Source organism: Pogona vitticeps, chromosome 4 (genome assembly GCF_051106095.1).
Source record: "Pogona vitticeps strain Pit_001003342236 chromosome 4, PviZW2.1, whole genome shotgun sequence".
In the NCBI taxonomy this organism is placed as follows: Eukaryota; Metazoa; Chordata; class Lepidosauria; order Squamata; family Agamidae; genus Pogona; species Pogona vitticeps.
This window is the reverse complement of record NC_135786.1, coordinates 103,485,487-103,510,949: the sequence shown is the minus strand read 5'-3', so window position 1 is coordinate 103,510,949 and position 25,463 is coordinate 103,485,487. Positions and strand designations below refer to the sequence as shown.

The window sequence follows — 25,463 nt, the reverse complement described above, 5'->3', positions numbered from 1 at the left end:
TTTTTTATTTTCTCTTTGCCATCTTGGAGAACTGGTCATTGGATGTAATAATTTCTTTTTGTTTATATTTATTTGCTGTTTTATGTGTCTGTAAGCCACCTAGAGTGGTCGCAAGACCAGATAGGTGGGATATAAGTAGAATAAATAAATAAATAAATAAATAAAATACATCATTAAAAAAGACAATATTTGAAAGCTGAAAATGGTAAGTTATTCAAATATTGAAGAAATAAACATTAAAATGTTAGATAAAAGCCTTATTAAAACAGATGTAAAAATATAAAACATTTTGTTAAAAAAACCCTCTTAGACAGTCTGCTTAAAGAGAAAAGTATGTAACTACATGTGGAAGGAAAGCAAAGTTGGGGCCAGCCTGACCTCCTATGGGGGGGAGTTCTAGAGTCTTGGAACAGTGATAGAGAAGACCTTCTCCATGTTCCTATCAAATGTACCAGTACAAATGGTGGGACTAAGAGAAAGGCCTCCTGTAATGGTCTTATCACCCAGGAAGGCTCATAAATGGAGACGCGGTCTTTGAGACAGCTTTATAGGTTAAAACAAGCACTTTGAATTGTATCTGGAAACAGATTGGAGCCAGTGGAGCTGCTGTAACAGCTGGCAGCTTCAGTGCTACATCAAACAACCTTTACTGGGGCTGGGATACAAAACAATCTAAGTCATTATCCATAAAGGCTACTTTCTATGTGGGAGAAATTGATGTTTTAAACTGATAGCAACACTCTTGTCAGCTGGTGTTTAATTTTTTTCAAATTGTTGTTGTTGTTTAGTCGTTATGTCTGACTCTTCGTGACCCCATGGACCAGAGCACGCCACACGCTCCTGTCTTACACTACCTCCTGGAGTTTGGTCAATTTTTTCCCCAAATAGCACTATGCAAATATTTTGTAATATGAATAATAACCTTAGAACTGCAGAGCTGGACGGGATCCTGTGGATCATCAAGTCCAGCCCTTGACAAGGAAGCACGGTGGAAACTGAACTCCCAATGTTTGGTTTCTCAGCCAGTGGCCTAAACCACTGAACTATGTCAAATTGCAGGCTGATTCACACTGTGCTTGTGTTTTCCAACTCCATCACCCATCCCTGAAAATGCAAACTGTCTGCACTGAAAATTCTAGTATTTGAAATAAATGAAATATGATTAGAAATTTCTTTCTGTGTGGTATTGTGTCTGTTGCACCAGTCTTTTGACTTGTGGCTCAGATCCATTGCTGGGTCACATAAGTGGCTGAAAGATTCTGGGGGTTGTAGTAAAAAAATTAGTTGTAGTTATACATGTATTTGTCTTTATAAAACACCCCATGTATAAGACCCCCACCAAATTTTGACCTTTTTGAGCCCAAGTGCCCAAATCAGCAGGCAACCTCCAGGCCGTCATGTCCTCCAGAGGGTGGCCAGGGGACACCTTATCCCCTCCTCCCCAAATATAGGCAGGGCCTTTGCCCACTCTTGCTTCACTGTGCCCCAATCTGCTCGCTTGCTCGTCTCCTGCGGCACCGGAGTCACTGTCAGTGGGCAGCAGCAATTTTGCGCTGGGGCGGCTGGGCGCAGCTCCGCCTTTGACTCCTCCTCCTGTCACCACCTGATCACCGTTTCCAGTGCCACCCACAGACTCCCTTTGGGCGGGGGACAAGGCGGCAGCGTGAGCTCAAGCTGAGCCCTGGCAGCGAGCTGTTCCATGCCCTGCACCAGGCTGGCATGAGCAGTAGGATCGGTATGGCTCGCGTGCCGGCTGTGGCATGTGTGCCATAAGTTCAGCTTACTTCCCTCAATTTTTACTGTAACTATTTTAGGAAAAAGCAGCATCTTATACATGGAAACAGATGGTAATTTTGTTAAGCTGTTGTTAATACCATATGGATGTATAATAAATTTGAGTTTCCCCAGTTTTTAGGATTTTTAGGAGAAGCTCTTCTCTTGGTCCTACTACCCTGATAGTTTCATTTGATGAGGACGTAAGAGAGGGTCTTTTCGGTGTCTTCTCCCATATTGTAGAATATACTGCTCCAGGAATCCTGATTGACTGTTGTCCTCTTGTACGTTTGCCAGTAGGCAAACCTCTCCTTTATAAGGAAAGTTCTTAATTGATTTGAATAAGTAAGAGTTATTGTCAGATTGTGCGTACTTACTGTATATATATTTCCATTGATCATAAGCTTGTACCATTTTAAGTGTTTTCAAACAGCAATTTTTTATACTACTCAATGTTTAATTGCTTACTGTTGTCTTATTTTTTTAAAATTGTGTATTATTTTAGTTGTATCCCTTCATTGGGAGAAAGATGCCAAATAAATAAATAATACAAAGATAAGAACTATGTCTGACTCAGAGGTAGACTCTGGATCCCAAGAGGCTGAAAAATATTGATCAGATGACAAATGATTCTTCAGTGTTTCTTCCATTGATTGATGAGTTTCTTATGTGAACTTGTCTTAGAATGTTCATCACTGTTTTCATGACATATAATTGACACTGAATGCATGAGGGCAGCATAGCCAGGCCTCTTAATCCTCACCCAGCCCATGGTAAAGAAAGTAAATATAGCTAGTTTTGCACGTATTTTTCTCTTGTTTTCTCTTTTCTGTGTGGTCTCTTCTTAGGTTAGAATTGAGATTGTAAACTCGTAAGGGCAAACACTTCTGTCTTTTACACCAGCTTGTAAATCACCAGTGATAATGTATATAAATAATACAAAGAAGAACATACACATATAAGTATATGGCTTATTATGTTGTACTCTTCTACAGGTTATCTTGCTGGTCTTTGACAGTAATAAAGTTATCCTATCCATTGTTCTACAGGTTATCAAAAGTGCTGTGATTTGAAAAATGGATGAACAGTCTCAAGGCATGCCAGGTCCTCCTGTTCCTCAGTTTCAGCCACAGGTATGATAATGTATTATGTGTTATTAAGGTCTGCATGTATGTAATGTGAAATAACATTCATACTAAGGAACCTGTTCTCCAGCATGTTTTTGTTTCTCATTCATGCTACATATTGCAGTTGCAAAATGGTGATACAGATTTTATTTATTTCATTTTTCTTTTACTTGTTAGATTTAAGACTTACTAGCATATTCACACTACATATTTAAATAGTCTCTGTTCCAGGACATTGGTTGTGTTGAAGGGTTTTATTGTAAACAATTCTCCTGTAAGAAAAAAGCTACTATGTTCACCATTGCAAGATAAAGGTGATTGGGGGTGAGTGGGAGTTTTCCAGGGTGGGGGGGAAGGACAGTGCATACAGATGAATGCTAATGACTCCAATAGTAGCTTTGTCTTAATAACATAAATTACAAGTTTTTTTCCAAGCAATTGTCAAACTCTTAAGAAAGATCCCAAAGACAAGGTTGTGGCAGGCGGAGGTACAAATAGAACAGAAAGGTTCAGTGAGTGGAGTCCAGAATGAAGATCAGAAGCCAAAGCAAAGTTCTAGGAAACAATCCAACCAGAGACTCAGGAAACCAGGTGCATGAGGTTTTGAGAAAGATGCTGATTAAACATTTGTCAGGGATTACTTGGTCCTAGTGACTCTTGCTACAAAGCAGAAAGTTACATTTGATAATTCTTGAAACCTGTTCTGTCTTGCTGATCCCTGATTGAACTTGTGTCAACCATATGCTGGAGCTCCCACAAAGTTATAAAGGCGCATATGTCTTATCTAATATAGAGATGGAAGTAGGTTGGGATCTGAAGTATATGGAAGTGAAGCATCATAATCCGATGATGGGGAGGAATGAAGATTTATATGCAAAATGATTTTTTGGGGGTTATGATTGTGCTAGTATAGCTCAGAATGAGCTGGTATAGCTTAGTGGGTTGGAGTGCCTGACTGTGGTGTAGGAAGCCAGGAGTATGCATCCTACTGAACCTTCTGTTCCAACAGAGATCACCAGTAGTATGTGTGGCTGATGGGGTTGGGTGCCCTAGTACCTGTGCAGCCTTGGGTGAGCATCATTGTCCCAGGGCATCACCAGGGGAGGGACTTAGAATCCATTTCTGAGGAGTTGGTACCTCAAAAACCCTGTGAGGGCCTCCATCAGAGAAACAACATAATGGCACATGATTAGTTTTAATTTTAGTATAACTCAAATACCTGGAACGTATATTTTTGTGTAGTTTTGTGAGGAGAATGTTGCAGTTTTGTGGGTGGGGGTGATATGGTGGTGGAAGAAAGAATGTCTTTTATTCCGTCTATGATAAAAGTCTGTTCAAATGATGCAGTTGCAAATAGGTGAAAGAACTGTTTCAAAGTTGTCCTGACTATTTTGGAAATCACAACATGTCTTTGAGAGAGAAAAGGAAGGAGAGGTTATCCTTGTGTAATTTCCAAAAAAACATGTAACCGTCATGCCCAAGATTTTATGGAAAAACAATTAAAATTTGGCCTGATGTGTAACATCATTTTTAAAGTAGGGACTTGAAAGATGTTTATTGATTTCATCACAGCAGTTGCTTTGGAACCTGAGTCTATTCATGCTTTACATAGTAGTTGGTTTTTTGTTGCCTTTATGAATAAAGTGAGTTGGAGAGGTATGTGCTTCGAAACACACAGTGGACATGTGTTGTTTAGTGAATTGTCCCTCTGTAGTCTGTGACCACTGTACAAGTCACTGGATTTACATGTGTGCATTTCCCACTTTAGGTGTTGCAAGTAGTAAAATATGGGGGAAGGGCACTATTTCAAGGCTTGATGATCTGCTGCAGATCATGATTGAAAGGTTTGTTAATATAGATGTCCATACAGGCTTGGATGAATCTTTTATAAGTCCAAGCCTTGATTTAAGCTGAGATGGAAAGGTAGTAGAGGAATTCATGCTGGAAAAGGAAAGTGTTCATTTAGCTGCCTTCTGGTTTGGAAGAAGCCCACACTATACTTATCCTGAATGCGGGAGTGAATTAAGGCATGACAATGAAAACCTAGTTCTGTATCTGGGTTACAATTTAGAATGAAATAAAAAACACATCTCTTGGAACAGGAGAAATCCTTGCTGGCTTAAAAAGCATCAGCCACCCGTGTGTGCCAGTGAGCATTACTGAAATGTATGTAATATGTTCTCTGCCTAGTTGATGCCCCCTCCTCCAGTGCACAAGTATATTCTTTTTCCAAATTACACTGTGACTGGAAGGGAGACCTGGGTGATAGTTGGGAGATGTGCAGCTATGTTGCTTCTCATGTCAGGTCTCCACGTCTAAATTGTATGACAGGACAAGGGAGCAGATGAGACAAGCTGTCAGTCAGATGGGCTGCCCTTTGAAGGAAGGCCATTGGGGGTGGGGGTGGGCGGGAAGGTGCTGCAAATGGGCTGTGAAGTTTACATACACTGCCCACTGTTAAACAGATTACCTCTAATGAAGTGTCTAATGCTCAGGCCATATCAGTCTAATCCTTGGTGGCAGTTCATCCCTCAACTGCCAAAGAAAACGCCGCCCTCTGGCCCTCTCTCGCCACTCTGGTCGCCAAACACAGGGAGGTGCCCGGTCTTAATAAAGCCAGACAGTGTGTGATCTGACATGCAAATGTAGGTCATTGCATATGTAAATGTGTGATTACAAACCTGCATGCCAAAACACATTAGTGAGACTTTGCTCTCAGCATGCGGTTGTCACACTGCCTTAGTAGTTCACGCTAATGTTTGTCAAGTTACTGTGCAGACGGAGGATGCAATTCCCAATTCAAATTTTTGAAATATATGCCAGTTAAACAACCACGCACAAAAAGAATCCAAGCTTAATGAAGCTGCTTTCTGCTTCTTGGTAACGTGAGTGTTTGAATAATAAGGAAGAGAATACTACAGGTTTCACTGTTTTTGCTCTAAATGCTGCAGCTAACCTCATTAAATGTGTATAGGTGCTTTTTGAATATACAGTACATGGTTACAGTGCTGTTTTGTACCAAAGCAATTCCATATTTGGATATTGGTGCTTCTAGTGGATATTAATTTATTTTTGACTGCATGACGAATCCCTGTCAGAGAGAAAAAAGTCTAAATCAATTTTTTGTATGTGCTGGAATCCGAAAGAAAACTAGTCATGTATTTCACTCATCTTAAATCACTTCTATTTGTGCTTTAAACATCTTATGCAAAGGCAGGAAATGATCCTGTTTTCTAGAGCTTTTGTTAATGGATGTATTTGGGTTTTGCATGTAACAAAACAGTATTTAAAACTTTGCAATAGAAAATTCTCAGGATACAGAATGAAGAACCATCTGTATTATCTGTATTAACTCTGATTTAAGAAGTGTTTCCTTCTTACCTTTTTGCTTCTTTTTTATAACTTGGTTGTATGCTATGGAAAGTATCACTTGTGAGAAGGTGTGAATGGAATTAGTGACTAATCAGGTAGAGCTGCATTTCCACTTACCTTCCACAGTGCCCTGTTCAGGGATATGTTTAGCTGCTGTTCAAATGACTCCTCCTGCCATACTCTTGAGGCACTTTGTCCAGAAATGACAGGCTATAGTCCTGTAATACATTAGCCTATGTAATAGAAGTAGCTACATAGGCCTTCATAATGCTATTGAGGTGTTAATTTCATGGGTAGACTCATTATACAGAACCTGAATAGGGCTTTTTAGTTTCGAGAAATTCTATGGAGTAGTAATGTTTCTTTTCAAAATGCTGTCTTAAGATTACTTAAGACAGCCTTTCCCCAGCTGGTGCCTTCAAGATGTATCCAGCTGTTACTCCCTTCACCTTTACCTAACTAGGTATAATAGAAGTTGTAGTCTGTCACACCCAGAAAGGTGCCAACTAAGGGAAGACTGGCTTAGAGCAATATTAATATCCTATATTTAGCACCGAGTGAAAAAGTGTGTGTGTGTGGGAAAACAAAGCCATGTAAGCACTCTTTTAAATAGTCTAGTTTGTGGGTTGGGAAATGTTTGCATTTTATAGTAATTGGATAATATTTGAGTAAATGCAGTCAGGCCTGGTAAATAGATCATAGAGGGAGTTTCCAGGAATTAATAGAAGTGATTGAAGGATTTATTTCATAAGACACCTGCCCTGTGTAATCACAGAGCTCAGATATTCATTATTTTATTTATGGAATTTGTATACAGTGGTGCCTCGCTTAACGATGTTAATTGGTTCAAAAAAAACATCGCTATGGGAAAACATCGGTAAGCGAAACGTGTTTTCCCATAGAGATGCATTGAAAACCGGTTAATCCGTTCCAATAGGCACGGATTGCCGTCCTTAAGCGAAAAAACCCATAGGAAACATCGTTAAGCAATACAGTGTTTCCTCCATTGGAATGCATTGAAGCCTATTCAATGCATTTCAATGGTTTTGCGATGTCCATTTTTGCAAATTTAAGTGTGTCTTTAAAAGGTTCAAAAACTGTTTTAAATACTTGGAATCGTTAGTGCACCTTCTAAAATGGGTGCAAACTTAATTTGGCTTTGATCTGACTTTTTGTTAATTTTTGCTGATTTTTCCCCCCCACCAACTTTTGACAGCTGTCAAAATTTGACAGCTCCATGCTTTCCTATGGGGGAGAAAAAAATTAACAGAAAATTAACGAAGACTCAGAACGAAGCCAAACTAAGGTTGCACAGGTTTTGCAAGGTGCTCTAACGAATCCAAGCATTTAAAACAGTTTCTGAGTCTTCGTTCATTTATTGTGAATTTTTTTCTCCCCCATAGGAAACAATAGAGCTGTCAAAAGTTGGGCTCCATTGTTTCCTATGGGGGAGGAAAAAATTCACAAAAAATTAACAAAAAGTCAGATCAAAGCCAAATTAAGTTCGCACATGTTTTAGAAGGTGCACTAATGATTCCAAGCATTTAAAACATTTTTGAACATTTTAAGACACTTTTAAAATTGAAAAAACGTTAAGCGAAACAGGGGACCTAAAATGCATTCGCTATGCGAAGCATGGTCCCAAAATCGCTAAGCGCAAATCGCCCATAGGAAACATGGTTAAATGATGCATAGAATTCTTTTAAAAAACCATCGTTAAGCAAAAACATCGCTAAACGAGGCAATCGTTAAGCGAGGCACCACTGTATTGTCCAACTTAGTGAACAGTTTACAAATAAAATATGACAGCATTATAACAGCAATCCAGTTAAATTGATTTAAAACTTCATATAGAGAACATCAAACAATAATGATGATTGTAAAATGTACAGAAAGAAAAAAAACTAAGAAAGATATCTTAAAAAATTTAAGAACTGATAGATGCTAAGAGTTCTTAAGAGTTAAGAGTTATTCACAGAAAGAATGCTACTGAAGGGCACTTTGAACAGCACCTAATTTCTAAAAGATTTGAAGGGAGGTGGCCTGGCATATCTCCGGTGGAAGTCCATTTGATAAGGATGGGATCAGATTTATGTGGAGCCGTCTGGGTTCCTGCCAGTGGGACATGGGTCCCGGCTTGCTCTGTTAACACGTTTACTTACATCAGAGATAGGTATCCTTCCAGCATTGGGGACCACACAGGACTGAGTGGGACTGTACCTTCCTGCTTTCATGGATATTCACAACTGGCTGTTCAAGATAAACAATTTCTGCAAATGTTAAGATACCAAGTGTGGTGTAGTGCAGTGGTTCTCAAACTGGGTTTCTCAGATGTTATTGGATTGCATTTCCCAGATGTCTTCAGCACTTGTTGTGCTGGCCAGGATTTCTGGGAGTTGTAGTGCAAGAAGATCTGGGGACCCAAGTTTGAGAACCACTGGTGTAGAGTATAGAGTGACGGACTAGGACTCAAGAGGCCTGGGTTCCAATTACTACTGTACTTAGTCATGGAAACTCACTGGGAGTGGAACTGGTAAAAACACTTACCTTGAAAACCTTGTTAGGGTTGCTCTAAGTTGGTTCTGACTTAAAGGTATAAAACAACAGAGTTGTTGGGGAAAAAAAACAATTTAGAACAGGGTGGATTTGATTTGGATCAAAGAGATCAGAATCCTATCAGTGTTCACTTAAGGTTTGTCTATCTTGTCATAACTACCGTATTTTTCCGTGTATAAAATGACACTTTTTCCTAAAATCATTAGAGGAAACATTGAGGGTCATTTTGTACACAGAAGGAGGTGGTCGCAAAGGAGCAGCTGCACTCGGCTGTCTCTCATGGCTGCCCATTGACTGCTCCTCCACCTCCAGCAAGGGACCAAATTAGGGGGTTGTTGTATACATTGAGGGGTCATATACACAGAAAAATATGGTAGCTGCCGAGGTGCCTGATCACACACCCAGTTGTAAAACCAAAACATTATCTGGCTCCTTGCCAGTTAGCCACTGTTATATGCAACAACTTATGCAAACATTGAAAAGATTCCAGCTGATTTAAGTCATGATTAAAATCACTGATTAGTCACATGCTTCCTCCCCCACCAAAAATACACTCTTGTTTGCAGTAATTTTAATACAGATTGTCACGTCCCCCTAGTGTCCCTTGTTTGTTCTCCCCAAACGCAGGTCCACCCTCTGGATGCATTTCCTCTTTCTACACTGCCACCAGTGGATCTAGTCCACAATATACCAAATGTATCTCAGACAAGTGCTGCCAATACAACAGGTTTTATTGATCATTTAGTTGGTATGTAAATCACAGATGTAAATCACAGTTGTTGAGGATCGTTCATTAAATTGGATTTGATTACACGTTTACTTGTAGTGGGACATGGTGGCACTGCGGGCTAAACCGCAGAAGCCTTTGTGTGCTGCAGGGTCAGAAGACCAGCAGTCGTAAGATCGAATCCACACGACGGAGTGAGCTCCCGTCGCTTTGTCCCAGCTCCTCGCCAACCTAGCAGTTTGAAAGCATGCAGATGCAAGTAGATAAATAGGTACCATCTCAGTGGGAAGGTAAACAGTGTTTCGTGTATAGCCACGCTGGCCATGTGACCACGGAAACTGATTATGGACAAACGCTGGCTCTATGGCTTGGAAACGGGGATGAGCATCGCCCCCTAGAGTCGGACACGACTGACTAAAAATGTCAAGGGGAACCTTTTCCTTTACCTTACTTGTATGTGTTTTTATTCACAGTGACCTCTTTAACAATATTCTTTAATCATCTATCCTCTATTCCTTTTAACTATTTCCTAATTCTCTATAACACTTCAACTGTCCAATTTCTGTCTTAACTCTCTCAATTCACTGTCCTAACTCTCTCACTTCCATTCCCTATCTCTTCTCTGTCTCTCTAACTCCCCAAATGTCACTCTTACTCCACCCCTCCTGTCCTATCATAGGCCCTTGAGCTCCATATGATGGACAGGAGTGACGTGGGCATTCCGCCACACATATGTTTTGCATCTCTTTGTCCTAATGATTTTGCCTACAATAATTATCTCTTTATTGACTCTTCTAGTGTATGGAAATAGGCATATTTGGAGAGAGAGTGGGAAGTGTTTGCTTTTGTCTTCACAGAGAGGCTTTAGCCTAGGTTGCTAATCTAAAAGGGAATAAGCATCTGTAAAATAAACTGTTGAAAGCAATCCTGGAGATTTTAATAAGGCTTTCAAGAATTTCCAACATTATAACTTCAGAGCTGGAAAATCTGTTTGATGATATCTGCTCTTTCTCCTCTCCCTATATTGCTCTTCACAAGTATGTATCTCTGAAAACATACACCCAGTTTGAGAATTGCAATTTTTCTGATCATATATACTAGGCTGAGTAGTATTAGTATATAGAAAGGTTAACATAAAGAATCTATATAGAAACGTATGAAATTGAGGCTCCCACCTAAGAAGTGTTAGACTCTACTTACAAGTCTTTTAAAAAGAATATTAAACATAATGTAGAATTATAATTTTACTGATTTTAGTGACCATTTCAAACATAATACTTGTTTAATTCTTTTTAAATATTTGTAGACTCACTGTTTTTAGCTTTTAAATGTTGTATTTTAATTGTAAGCCATTTTGGATCCTTTTAAGGAGAAGGGAAGGGAAAATATTTTAAATAAATAAAATGTATTTAATAGTAAAACCTTTGTAACATTTTCCATTAAAACTATACCACACAGAATTTGTAAAAGCATTTAATAAATGAACTATTTAAACTTTGAAAACTGCCTTTAAAAATCCACTTTTTAAAACAGTTGATGTTTCAAAATTCACTCTGATTTAAAATGACAAAAGAAAACAACAAAAGAATAAAAACAACAGATTCAAATTGTGCTTGTTTATTTACATCTTTAATTTTGAAGGGTTTCTAATTCACATTTTGTGTCCAAAGTATAATTATAAATTTATTCACTTTTATCCCATCCTTTTACAAGAAAGCTCATGAGATGACACATACAAGGAGTCAGCAAGACATTTGAAGCCAAATATAACATAAAAGCAACTAAAATGATAGAATCAAGTAGCAGCAGATAACAGCTGTTATTTGAAAAAAGTCATTTTATATAAAACTACCTTCACAGTTTACTTGAAAGCAGGCAAGCATCCATGTACCAGGCAATACGATCTGAATAGCCAATCCACCTATCTTGAAAGTCCTGATCCAGCTTATGGAGGGTTTCTGAGATGTTTTACAGTCTGGTGGAGTGTTGGCATAGAAGTGTGTGATGATGTCCCAGAGTAGTGTGAGCAAAGTACAGCCATCCAAAGGTTGCTGGATTGCAGCTTCCATCATCCCGGGTCAGCACAGCCACTATAGGGAGTTGCACTCCACCACCATCTGGAGGCATGAACGTTACCCAGCCACCTTCAGTATTAATGACTGGACTCTGGAGTTCTTGGTACTAATTAGCACTTTAATGTACTTTAAACAGGACATCTAGAAAGTCATAGCAGTAGGAAAATAATTCTGTTTTAAATTGAGCATGAGAAAGCTCAAAACAAATACACCCATCCTGTTTTTTCAAACACGGTGACTAGGTACAGTTGGCAAGAAAGGCTTAAGCATTGCCTTAGATCGGCAGCACATGTAAGTCTATTTTCTCTTAGATTCATTTTATTAAAGCTCGTGGTATGAACAAATGGGTCTTGGGAGGAAGAAAAGGCAGTTGAGCATATGCCAATACTTGATGTATATTTTATATTGTCAAATTGTTTTCTTATTTTTTTGACTACAGAAAGCCTTACGACCTGACATGGGCTACAATACTCTAGCCAACTTTCGAATAGAAAAAAAGATTGGCCGTGGACAGTTTAGTGAAGTATACAGAGCTACATGCTTGCTGGATGGTGTCCCAGTAGCTTTAAAAAAGGTGCAGGTAAGGATATCTCAAGCAGTCTGATATGAAGAGCTTAGCTTCTGATTTTGGAATGGTTGTTTAAATTCATTTTAACAGTATTTTAAATATATTATTGTTTGTTTTAATGCATTAGTAAATGTTAAATGTATTAAATTTTATGTATTGGTACAAATGTGAGATAAACTATTATTCCAGAAGCATCCATAAAGTCCAGGTTACGGAAACACAGTCTGATGAGGATAATGTTGATAGTGCAAAGAAGATCAACCTAAAGACAAATCTGACACTAGTATGCACTATCAACAGGCAGCTGCTGGAGTCTCATTACTTCATCAGGACCTGCATGTCCACCTTCATTTGGCCAGGAAATGATGCCAACTCAAGATATTTTGGACAAAACAGCACCCTTTCTGTTTCACATAAAGAAGCTAATTGGGCAGATAGTTAAATATTAGACCTGGGGTATTTGTATTCAACTCCTGGGTGAGAGGAATGTGAAAATTGCCATCACAGGTGTCTGGGCCCTTTGGACCACCCCTCCAGAATTAACTGGTCCACTTGCTGCTTGCGGTTCACACGGCCGTTGTTGTTTGCACTGTGCTAGTTGCGGAAGTAGTCCAACCGGGTCTCCCTCGCCTCCCTGCAATACTGACCGCTTCAATGAGGAGATGGGTTGATGAGTCTCCCTGCTCAGTGCTTGAGTGGTCAGCAGCACAGTGAGGCAGGGAAGCACCGGCTGGGCTACTTCTGCACTTGATGCAATGTGAACAACGATGGCCTCATGCACCATGTTGCAAGAAGTAGATGGACCAGCCAGTTCTGGGGGGAGAGTCCAAACGACCCAGCCACCTGTGGTGGTGATATTTGTACAGTATTAGTATCTGTCAGGAGACGAATACAAGTATTCCATCTCTATTAAATATTGCTTTAATACTGACATGAAACCCCACCAGAGGTAGCAGGTCATTAGCAGGTGAGGATAGGCAGTGTGGTACATTAATTTATGTCCTCCGAGAGAGGGAAATGGGCATGAGGCCCTTGAAGAACATCCCCTACATCTGTAAGAGCAGCAGTAAAGGGCATCTTCGGTATTTTGCATTCCAAGTAGGTTGACTATTTTTCCTTGTTAACAAGTGTTTTTTCTTTTTTTCCCCCTCTCTTTTCCTATTTAATAATTGGGTTGTGTTGTAAACATTGCCTCATTTCTTTGGGTTATTTTTGTCCCTTGGATTTCTGTGTGCAGTTTTACAGTAACTTTCAGAAAGTACTTTTACAACAGTGGAAGTCCCTGCACAAGTTGATACTTGTGTGCCATCATTCCCCAGTCCTGCTGCCATCCTGTACTGATGCTAATCCATCCTGTCCTCTGGCAAGACAGCCAGGGCTGGCTTATGATTCTGCTGCACATTAGCACATCTCAGAGTGGTGGTTTTTGCATCCCATCCAAAGTGCGTTTATGTGGCCAGTTACAACTGGGCATTCAAGCTGTGTCATGTATTTAACAAGAATTATTCAAAACTTCAAATTGTTTATGTTTGTTTGTGTTTGTTTGAAAGCCCAAAGAATAGGAAAGCAAATGCTTACTTGATTGGGCTTGTTCATGTTTCAAAAAATCCTGTATTTCTGTCTTTTCTTCTTTTTCTGAAAGTTATATAATGGATGTAAATGCAGGCTTTATTTATTATGGTTCGAGGGAAATGGTAGGAGAGGAGACAGGCAAAGAAGGAGGCAGGGCATAGTTAAATCACAACATAAAATGTCATGCAGAGCACAAGTAAATAAAGCCTGTAGTTTTTTTACTGAACTATTTTTAAACTTAAGAGTGTAATAGGGTTTTGAATTGCCCAGCAACAGTAGTTCTTTTTATTCTGTAAGAATGTATTGTGCTCTTTGTAAAACTACATAATATTTAGCCAGTCTGTTCTGTTTAGGAATTAGAATGAAATTCTTTGCCAGAATTTTCTGCAGAACCTTTATTACATTTTGAGCCTTAAGTAGTTCCATCTTTTCCCCTTTCATTTCAGTACTTAATACCTTGTGTTAGAAGATCATAGAAGGATTCCTTTTATCTGGCACATGGATTAATTATTCATTGTGCGTTGTCAGTGAATTGCCTCTTGAGGATTAAATTAAAACTAATTAATTTTAAGGAAGAAAGTTCCAGTTTCCTGCTATATAAAACTATGACTGACCACTTTGTTTTTCTGGTTGACTAGCATTTTCTTCCTTACATATTTGTAGGTAATCCACAGGTTTGTTTGGCCATAGCTGTTGGCCCATAGCTGTTGTGGTATATTGCTTAAATACTCTACATTTAAAACATTCAGTTTTAAGATCCAAAAGATAACATTGTGATTCATGCATTCTGAATAAAAGGCTATTGCTCTGTGAGATCAAACACCAGTGAAGCATTAAATTTTGCAGAAAAAGGAACAGAATCTCTTGTAGTTAGGGTGTTTTTTTAAAGTATCCTTTAAAGTTAACTGTCTGACTTTATAAGACTTCAAAAGTGCAGCTTTAAATTTAGTTGTTGGATTAAGAGAAATAAATACTAAATTGGGAAGTTAGCATTGATTCCTAAGAGGCTTGGTGCAACTCCCTACTTGGCTCTTCTTTGTAATCCCATCACTATAGTTTTAGCGCTGCAGGTAACTAACATTTCCTCATTTTTCAACATGGAAGTCATCAGATCCACTGTGCTGATTTTTGCCTTCTGTATGAACGTGTGAAATATCATGGTCCCATCTTCTTATGCCCTAAAGCTCCAGTTGCTGTTTCATTTTGCTTTAAAAACTTTTTTGCTGTCCTTTTGGGAAGCTTTTTGCCCTGTTTGTCCCTGGAGATTTGTCCTCTGTTCTAGTACCATTATCTTCGGCTCCTCACCCCCTCCTTTTTTTGTCCATAGATAGATGCTCTGGGGTTGGCATTGTGCTGCTCCTCCTTTCTTCACAGTTGCCATCCATTCAGTAGCTTAGGCTTGGCTTGATAATGCTATCCAGGCTTTGAACTGAGGTGCTGAAGATACCTAAGGTCTGTGAACATGTGTTGGTGCATTGTGACTTGCAAAAGAGTTTCTGGTTTGGCTGGAAGGATCTTGTTTTATTTGTGGGGTGGAAGAGAGTAAGAGAACTTGAGTAGCCTTCTGCGTGAAGAGCTGAAGCTCCTAAGAGCTCATCTGAAGCATAAATAGATATCATTTGGACACAAGGTGAAGACTGAGCTTTTAACATTTACATTTTAATTTTTGAGCTGTAATATTGTTTTATGTTACTAATTTTAGTGTGGAATTATACAGTACATGTAAATTATATTAATCTTAAAACTGTATAGGCTAACTCCAGGAATGTATTTGAAATTATGTTTAAAAATAGCATTAGCTAGCTAGTTAGGTAAAATGCTAAGTAAGGTTCTGGAGTAGAAATGGGGATATTCGCATTTATGTACGAATATCCCCCCTAAGGTGGAGATAACGAGGGTCCACTCACCATTCCGCCACGGATGCTCATTGGACGGAACCTTCCTATCACACCATTGTCTGCAGTGGATTAGCCACTCTGCGACCTGGCACAGAGGCTTGTCATCTTGCCTTCTGCCAGGAGTGGCTAATCCATTGCAGATAACGGCGTATTAGGAAGGCTCCATCGAGCACACATCTGCAGTGGAATTGTGTCTTTTTCCCCCCTCTCTCATTCTATTGCTTTAAGAATTTTTAAAAAGTCTTTGTGACTCCCACCCCCTTTATTAGTACCTGAATATTTGTTTTCAGAAGAATTTAAGGTGTAGATGCTAAGTGGAGTATGTCAGTTTGTTTAAACAGTACTTATAATTACAAAGCCCCTGTGGAAAATAACAGGCACTGAGTAGTATGACACCCAGTTTAAGGGTATTTGATTTCAGTACCGAACATTTGAAGATCTTTTCTGGTTGATGTTAGCCAAAGAGAATGAATGCATTGGCCATAAAATTGCTAGCTTGCAATAGTTAAGAATTGTGGAAGGAAATAGTAACACAATCTTATTAATAGTGTGTTAATGGGCTCTTCCACAGTAAACCACAAACAGAGACCAACTTCTCTTAAATCGTAATCTGGCCGGCCTTCTGGAATTCTCCTAAGGCAATCATTGTAATCACTACCAGGTGTTATGTGTTGTTGGACAAACTTGAAAGAATACTGCACAAAATGCTTCTACCTCCTGTGATAATTTTAGTTCCGGACCTTCAATTGTTAGAAAAAATATATGAGTTTACTGGGCAGGATTTGGTGTAGATCATGTCTTTCACAAAACTGAAGTCTGACCAGACCAAAACAAATAAATATAAATTAAATAAGCATAATGGTTATTCATAAACATGGCTTAGGAAAAGATCAATCAGGCAAAGTATTTTGTGGGTCACAGGTATGATGATTTTACTTCTAGATATTTAAAAAAATCCTTGCCTATGGATATATAAGCAAGAGTATTTGGATCTCTTTATTGCTAATAAATAATAAATTTCTGTTAAGTAATCTGTAATATGTGTTCTTGCTAAAAATGGTAAGATACGTTTTACTGGATCAGTCACAATATGCATGTTTCAGTGAAAATCTAAGTACCTAGCAGGAGCTAGATGTTGTGCTGGAAGTTGCCAATGCTCCACTGGTGACCCTTGAGGCAAAAATAGATGAGGCATTAAATATGTGACCATATTAAATACGTATAGCAACTGGGTAGGTATCGGGGGGGGGGGGGACAGAAATGTGGACATAAAACATGAGAGGCAAGAGTTGTTTATGTGTGAGAAAAGGGAGAAAACCATCTCTCTTTTCTTCTGCTTTCCTGCTTTCTGCAGAACAGTGCTAGGGGCAGGGGGAGTTTCCAAGGAAGTTGAATGTTGAAACTTACCTCTCAGCAACCTTCTCCCCTGAACTTTTCAGGTGTTTTCAGGTGATCAACTAGTAGCTGAGGGAGTGCACAAGAAAAGTAAAGTTTACATTTCACCTACCATATGCTGTTTTCCGTGTACTGTGCTGCTCAGCTGAAGGCTAGAGGACATCTGGGCAGTAAAAAAAGAAAAGAAAAAAAAACAGCCTCTGTAGCCCCTTTCCACTGCTGCTTTGCTGTTTTGTTTGAAATATGGTAGAGGGGGAGGGATTGTGAAGAGGCTGCTGAACCTGATAGGGTTACCCTACAGTCCATGTTCAGCCACATGCAGGAAACTTTACACTTTACAGCCCGGGAAGAACATTGGCTTGGCAGTGTGCAGTGCATAGGCTGCAGTCATCCTGGGACAAGGAATGAAGAGGTTGTTTAGTGTCTCTTGCAAGATCTTCCAGTGCCTGCAGATTCATCTGATATAAGAAGTTAGGAAATAGCCTGGTTTTAGTCCTGGTTTACCTGGAAGTGCCATCTCCCCTCCCCCGATGATCTTGCCAGATGGCAATCTGGAAATGTTTGTAGAAGTGCTGAGATGAGAGAAGGCAGATTCCTTTCATCTGTACTCTCTTTCTTCATCTTTATATTGTAGGTCGAACCTAAAGTCCTACACTATATGGCAGGTTTGGGAGAAAGAAAATTTGAAAGGTCTGGAGTAGGAACAGAGTAGAAGAAAGGACAAGATGTATCTCTTAAGTTGTGACCTGACAACCCTTGGTGTAAAATAGTGTTTTAGAATTACAGTCTTGTGGGTGATGCGTGTGGTAGTGGTGATAAATATAAAGTTTAAATATCTATGTAGTTTTAGTCCTTCTTTTTCGGTTGGTTTTCAAGTTTATTGTATTGTTGTAGAGCAGTGGTTCCCAAACTTGTGCAACCCAGATGTTCTTGGACTAAAACTCCCAGAAGCCTTCAGCACCAGCTGTTCTGGCAGGGCTTCTGGGAACTGCATTCCAAGAAACCTGGGTTACCCAAGATTGGGAACTACTGCTGTAGTCTTTCGGGTGGTGTTTTTTTTTTTTTTTTTTTAGGGAGTGGGTTTGTATTTATTATGGTTTGGTTTGGTTTTGAAATCTTTTGGTAGAAAATAGTTGTTCTCGTTCTTTTTGTCTTGTTTAGAATGTGACATTTGATTTCCTGTAACATTAGTTACAGTTTGGTGAAGTTTCTGTATGCACTGAACCTCTTGTTTGTATCAACGGGAGATTTTCCCCCCTCCTACAACAGCGCCTATCCTGTACACTAAAAATTGCTTTTGTACCTTCTGGGCTTAGAACTTGAATTGTGATATAACTTGCAGGTGGACCCCTCCTGGACTCTTGCCCCACCTGGCTTATGAAAAGTGGCCAGAGAGGAACTGGCCAAGTGGGTCCAAGAGGTGGTGAATGACTCCATGCAACAGGGTAGAATCCCAGCATGTTTAAAGGAGGCAGTAGTAAGACCACTATAGAAAAAAAAACCCCATCCTTGGACCACATGGTATTGGATAGTTACCAAACAGTCTCTAATACCCATTATTTACCACAGTGCTGAGCTGGATTGTGGCTTCTCAGCTGTAGGGATTCCTAGATGAGACAGATTACCTAGATCCATTTCAATCTGGCTTCAGGCCTGGTTATGGGACAGAGACTGCTTTGGTCACCATGGTGGATGACCTATGCCAGGAACTGGACAGGGGGAGTATGTCCCTGCTGGTTCTGTTGGACCTCTCAGCGGCTTTCAATACCATCAACCATAGTATCCTTTTGGTCTGTCTCCCTGGGATAGGACTAGGAGACATTGTCTTGCAGTGGCTCCAGTCCTTTCTGGAGGGGAGGACTCAAAAGGTGATGCTGGGGGACTCCTGCTTGACACCCTGGCTAATGGACTGTGGTGTTCCTAAGGGCTTCTGTTTTGTCTCGTATGCTGTTTAATGTCTACATGAAACCACTGGGAGAGGTTGTCCGGAGTTTTAGGGTTTGGTCTCAAGAGTTTGGTGTGGGCGGGCAGGCGTATGTGCATGTTCCTTTGACCCTCGAAAATGTGGAAAATACATGAAATTGGGAAAATATAATATTGCATTAGAGCAGGGGTCTCCAAATGTTTTACAGTGAGGGCCACACCGGATATTTTCAGTTTTTGAGGGCTGAAGGAACAGGAATGTGTGTATATGGCCATGTGTGCACACACACACACACACATATGCATATCCCCGCCTGCTCCCTGAATGCACGCGCGCACACACACACATACACACACCTGCATGGCCAGTTGGCTGCCCACACACATGGATGCATGCCCCCCCACCCGTGCTTGGGCTGGAGGGAATGGGCCAGACATAATGGCAACACGGGCCATGGTTTGGAGACCCTTGCCTTAGAGGGATCCTCGGACACATGGCTTAGTTACTTCTCAGCTGGATTACTATAATGCTATGTGGGGCTGCCAATAGAAAGATTTTGGAAACTTCAGAGAGTCCAAAATGCCACAACCATATTGTTAAATGGGGCTGGTTACAGGGAACATACAACACCCTTGTTGCAGCAGCTCCACTGGCTACCAAACTGTTTCCGGGCACAATTCAAAGTGCTGGTTTTAACCTAAACAACTTGGGTGCAAGCTATCTAACAGACCCAGTTTCCCTCTATGAGCCTGCCTGGGCACTGAAGTCATCAGGGGAGGCTTTTCTCTCACCCCCACCACCCTCACAAGCACACTTGGTGAGGTCATGGGAGAGGGCTTGCTCTGTTGCTGCTTCCAGATTCTGGAGTGCCCTCCCATGGGAAGCCAGGCTGGCCCCATCTTTGCTGTCCTTCCACAAGCAGGCAAAGACCAGTTTTTCAGATTGGTTGTGCTCTGTTGCTTTTAAATGTCTTTTTAGTATTGATTTTATTTACTGTTTTAATAGGACACTTGTTTAATTCTTTTTTTATATTTGCATATTTTACTGTTTTTTAGCTTTTAAATATTGCCCTTTTAATGTTGCAAACTGCCTTGGATATTTTTTAAGGAGAAAGGTGGGGTAAAAATATTTTAAATACATAAATAATAAAAAAAATTCTGCTGGCCAAGGGAGAGCAAGCGGTACTCCTCTTTAGGTGATAATCCTGGTCTCTGTCACAAATTAGCAAACAGTAATATCTGTTCTTTATGACATTAACATTACAGTTTTATGAATATTGACAATGGATGTTGAGCACTGGACATTGCATAGGCAGAATCCAGTGCTACCTGAATTAGTGGGTGCCCTGTTATACTGAGGAAGTGTATTATACCTTTTAAGCCTGTGGTACATTTGTATGTTTTAATCAATTTGTAAGCAGAAGAAGGGTTACACAGAAGAGAAGCTTAGGAAGCAGTTGGATTGGCAAAAAATGTCTTGAGCATGTCTTCTTTCTGTCATCTTGAGAAACCAGATTTATTTATTTATTTGTTTATTTATCTATCTATCTATCTATCTATCTATCTATCTATCTATCTATCTATCTATCTATCTATCTATCTATTTATTTATTTATTTATTTATTTATTTATTTATTTATTTATTTATTTATTATTGGATTTATATCCTGCCCTTCTAGACAAAAGTCTACTCAGGGCAGCTCACAACATCAAACAAATAAAAACAACAGTTAAAAACTACAATAATAATAGCAAGATGGGAGGATAAACAACAAAAGCAAGAAAATACAATCAAGAATTGGCGGGAGGGAAGGCCTGCCTAAAGAGCCAAGTTTTTAATTGACTCTTAAAGACACCCAGCGAGAGTGCCAGGCAGATCTCTGGTGGCAACCTGTTCCAAAGTCGAGGGGCCGCTGCCAAGAAAGCCCGATTTCTTGTTCTTTCTTTTTGGGCCTCTCTCGGCGTCAGGCCCCTGAGCCATCTTTCTTGGCTCTGCCAAGTGACTTGAGTAGATCTAGGTGGGAGAAGGCGTTCTGCCATATATCGAGGTCCTAAATCATTTAGGGCAGGGGTGTCCAACCTTTCACCTTCCCTGGGCCACATTAGAAGATGAAAATTTTTGTTTGGGCTGCACATACATTTGGTTTGGGGGCAGCCTTTGGCATGGGGGGCAGCCCTAGCCGTCCTCCGAAGCCCCGCTCCAAGCGCGCTTACTGGCAGCTGCGATCTCAGGCAGCAGAGGCTGCCATCTTCTACTCCGGCAGCTTTACGGGGCCGGGAGGGGGTTCCACCTATTGACGAGGACGGCGCAATGCAGTCACGCAGCCCCCCTGTCCCCTCCCCTCCAACTCCTTCCTTCCCTCTCTCCCCCTCTGCTGTTGTGACATGCCCCGGCCACATTCTGGCCGCAAGCGCTGGCAGTGTATCTTGAAACTTTGGAATTTCTTTAAAAATAAAAAATTGCACTGGGCCGTATTACGAGCTGACCTGGGCTGCATGCGGCCCTCGGGCCATGGGTTGGACAAGCCTGGTTTAGGGCTTTATAAGTCATCATTAACACTTGGAAGTTGATGCGGAAATGAATGGGCAGCCAATGCAAAGCAGCGAGAATGGGAGAGATATGATGGAATTTTCTCGCTCCACTAAGTAATCTGGCTGCCGCATTCTGCACTATTTGAAGCTTCCGCATTAATCTCAAAGGTAGCCCCATGTAGAGCGCATTACAGTGGTCTAATCTTGCGATTACAGGCGTGTGGACCAGAGTGGTGAGGGCCCCACCATCCAGATAGGGATGCAGCGGGGCAATCCACCACAGATGGTAATTGGTGGAACGGTCCACTGATGCCACCTGGGTTTCCATGGTGAGTGCCAGGTCCAGGTGTACTCCCAAGCTGCAAACCTCACTCTTCGCTGCGAGAGTCCGTCCCCCCCCCCAAAAAAACTGAGGGAGTTATCAAACCATGGCATAATGCGGCTCTTATGCTTAGACAAAGAGTGGTTCGCACAGCCAGCAGTTTGTTGGTAGGGATCTCATATGACAAGCACCCAACATCCATTAGTGCAGACCTGGGCAAAGTGTGGCCTGAGGGCCACATATGGCCCGCGAGCCGCTCCTGTCTGGGCCCCAGACAGTTTTGAACATCAAAACCATTTACTGTATAGCTTTTTGTCTAAAGTTGATCAGTTGCTTATCTTTAACATACCGCAAAAAACCTCTTAAGTATTTGTGAAGATTAACAAGTTTAAAATAAAAACAATCATAACATCACCGTTTCATTTTATTTTTAACTAAAGTTGGTTCAGCCCCCGAACACAGTTCAGATATTTCATGTGGACCCCTTATAGAAATTAATTGCCCAGCCCTGCATTAATGGCTTGCAAGCTTGTCACTCAGTACCGACTGTCTCTTCTTATCTTGTGAATTACCCCATAGTCCAATATAACAGTAGTTCTGCAGCTTAAAAGCATTGCAGCTGGCTGAATCATTATGGATGTTGTCCAAGACATTTTTGCTGTTTCTGTAGTGAGCCTCTTATGAATTGGCTGCATGCCATTTAGAAGCCATTGACCATAGGTGCAACACCGGGGTTTCTGTGTTTGAATTCTGAAAAGAATAGATATAGAGTCTTCTTTATTAGAAATGTTAATTGAATTCCAGGATGGGTGCCTTGCGCAACGTCTTGGTATTAAGGCAAAGAATTCTAGCGGGACCACCAGTTAGTCATTGCTTCTGCAGTATGAGTATAAAGTTTATAATTAATTATAGTTTTAAAAAGGGAGCACAGAACTTCTGGATTAAACATCCCTTTTGCTAACAAGTGTTTACTAATCCAGAGTACTGAATTGTGCCTCAGCAGAGATGGTGAGTGCTCAAATGCTGGAGGCATTCAAGAGTAAATTATTTATTTATTTATTTATTTATTGCATTTATATGCCGCCCCTCTAGACATAGTCTACTCTGGGCGGCTCACAACATACAAGATAAAAACAATTTAAAATATAGACAGTTAGACAACCATCTGCCCGACTTGCTTTGATTTAGATTCCTGCATTGAGCAGGGGGCTGGACTCAATGGCCCTATTCCAACTCAATTATTCTCTGATTCTATGATGGGTCTCCAATTACAATTGTTACAACTGTGTTTGGTGTGTGAGCCACTTCCTGCTGCAACAAAATTCTCTATTCGTATTAGGGAATAGATGGCTATTTCTTAGAAACCTACTTTGATTTACAGGTCCTTAACTACTTACTTGTCTCCCTTTCCATGTAAGGCTCCTGTCTGTCCTGTTCTTTCTTGGGTAGAGGCCAAAGTGCATTAAGCATACCAGTTAGAAATGTGATTACAAGGACTTGCCACATTTCTGTTTTTAACAAAAAACAGGTGCAGGAAGGACTGGATAGGAACCTGGTGTGAATTGTGTTTTCTGAAATATCCTTTTCCTCCCTGAATCCTACCAGCTCTTTGCTGTTGAAAGATATTTTCTCATATCTGGCACTCTGTTACTGAGTTTAGCTCAGTTACTGTTTCAGATAGTGGCATCACAACTGGAGGGTGGGGAGGTCTCTCACACGTAGCTTCTTTGTCTCCTTATCCAGTGGGGGAAACAGGTACCTTCTCATTCAGGCTTCATCATCATTAGTTGAACTGGATTCTCTGACTTCCAACACCTCTGATACCCCCCCCCCCCGGGATTGATCAGGGCTTTAGAAATATGACTGTGTAGAAAGAAATGCATTAAATTGAAGATTAGCTATTTGTGTCTTACAAAATATTGTAAAAGATATACAACTTTTTCTTTACATAGCATTTGATAATTGTGTCCTTTTAAAGGAGAAAGGCGGGATAAAAATATTTAAAATAAATGTGAATAAATAAATAATCAGTGAAGTGGAGGCACAACACAGAAGAAGAGCTTGGGTGTCATAGTTGGTTGAGACATCTTGCTGATAAATGCTGACTGAACGAAAGGTAATCACATTCTTTGTAGCTGAGCATATGGGGCAAGCTTTGGGATTTTAATGCCAAAGTTATCTAAGCTAGGGGTCATCAACCCCTGGTCTGCGGCCCGGTGCCAGTCTGGAACTGGGCAGCAGATATGGATCTCTATCCACCCACCCCCGCACACAGGCACGGTGGGCATGTCATGCTCACGCGGGGGCGTGTCACGCTTGGGCATGTCGTGCTCACACGTGAGCGCGACATGCCCCCCGTGAGCGCAACACTTCCATCACGCAAGCATGATGTGCCCCCAGCCCCCCCCGCACATGGAGCTCGCTCCCCCCAGCCGGTCTGTGGCCCCAAAAAGGTTGGGGACTGCTGATCTAAGCAATAGTATGTGTTTTTAATACTGACTGAGACTTAAAGCAACTGCAGACTGCAGTATTTGTGTTTTGCCAGGCATGTTCTAAAGCAGGGGTGTCCAACCTTTCACCTTCCCTGGGCCACATTAGAAGATGAAAATTTGGTTTGGGCCGCACATAAATTTGGTTTGGGCTGCATGGGGGGGCAGCCCTAGCCATCCTCCGCAGCCCCACTCCAAGCGTGCTTACCGGCAGCAGCGATCTCAGACAGCAGAGGCTGCCAGCTTCGACTCCGGTGGCTTTATGGGGCCGGGAGGGGGTCCACCTATTGATGGGGACAGCACAATGCAGTCACACAGCCCCCCTGTCCCCTCCCCTCCCACTCCTTCCTTCCTTCCCTCTCTCCCCCCTACCGTTGTGACATCCCCCAGCCTCATTCCGGCCGCAAGCACCGGCAGTGTAACTTGAAACTTTGGAATTTCTTTAAAAATAAAAAATTGCACTGGGCCGCATTATGAGCCAACCTGGGCCGCATGCGGCCCTTGGGCCGCAGGTTGGACAAGCCTGTTCTAAAGTAAACCCTAAGCTGTAAACTTTTGCTTCTGTGTTTTCCGTCAACACTAGCTTGCCTTTTAGTATTTTAGTGGAAAATACCCTAAACATACAATGCTAGATTTTCTTCCCTCCTCTCTGTTAGTCTGTTGTTGCTGTTGTTGTTTTGCCTTAAATTCTATTCCTATGCCTTATCTTGCTGTCATTCTGCTCTGCCATTCAGTCTGCTTTCTGAATCATACCTTAAATCCCAGAGGGTGTGCTTTCTATCATTCTAACGTTTGTGAGATATAAAGGTGAGAGAATTCTGAGGTGTGTTCTTCCTACAGTTCTTCTTTTTGCCTTCCTAAGCAATTTGATCAGTTCAAAATTTACATCTAGTATGTTTCCCATGAGATGTGTGCACAGCAAAATTCACTCAACGCCTGCTGCCAAAGGCTACTTGCTTTTGCTCTCCCTTGTTTTGTGTGTGTGTGTACTGAAGGAATTTGGAAGAGGACAAATGGGTGGGCATTGCTCATTGAAGACCAGTGATTATTCATGATCTTTGAATCTCATCCCAGTGTCCTTTTGACTATTAGAAATGCCCTATTCCTGCCAGATAACTTGCAGAAGGTTTATAT

General features: G+C 40.9%; 1 protein-coding gene across 4 annotated transcripts in view; it reads left to right on the top strand.

The window, feature by feature from the left end:
- NEK7 (NIMA related kinase 7) overlaps positions 1-25,463 on the top strand; it is a 117,969-nt gene that overhangs the window by 3,801 nt on the left and 88,705 nt on the right. For all 4 annotated transcript variants that reach the window (XM_020784663.3, XM_072998068.2, XM_020784664.3 and 1 more), the window contains exons 2-3: positions 2,823-2,906; positions 12,070-12,210. In XM_020784663.3, coding sequence (XP_020640322.1) covers positions 2,850-2,906; positions 12,070-12,210 — 198 coding nt within the window. In that variant the 5' untranslated portion in view covers positions 2,823-2,849. The remainder of the gene's footprint in view (positions 1-2,822; positions 2,907-12,069; positions 12,211-25,463) is intronic.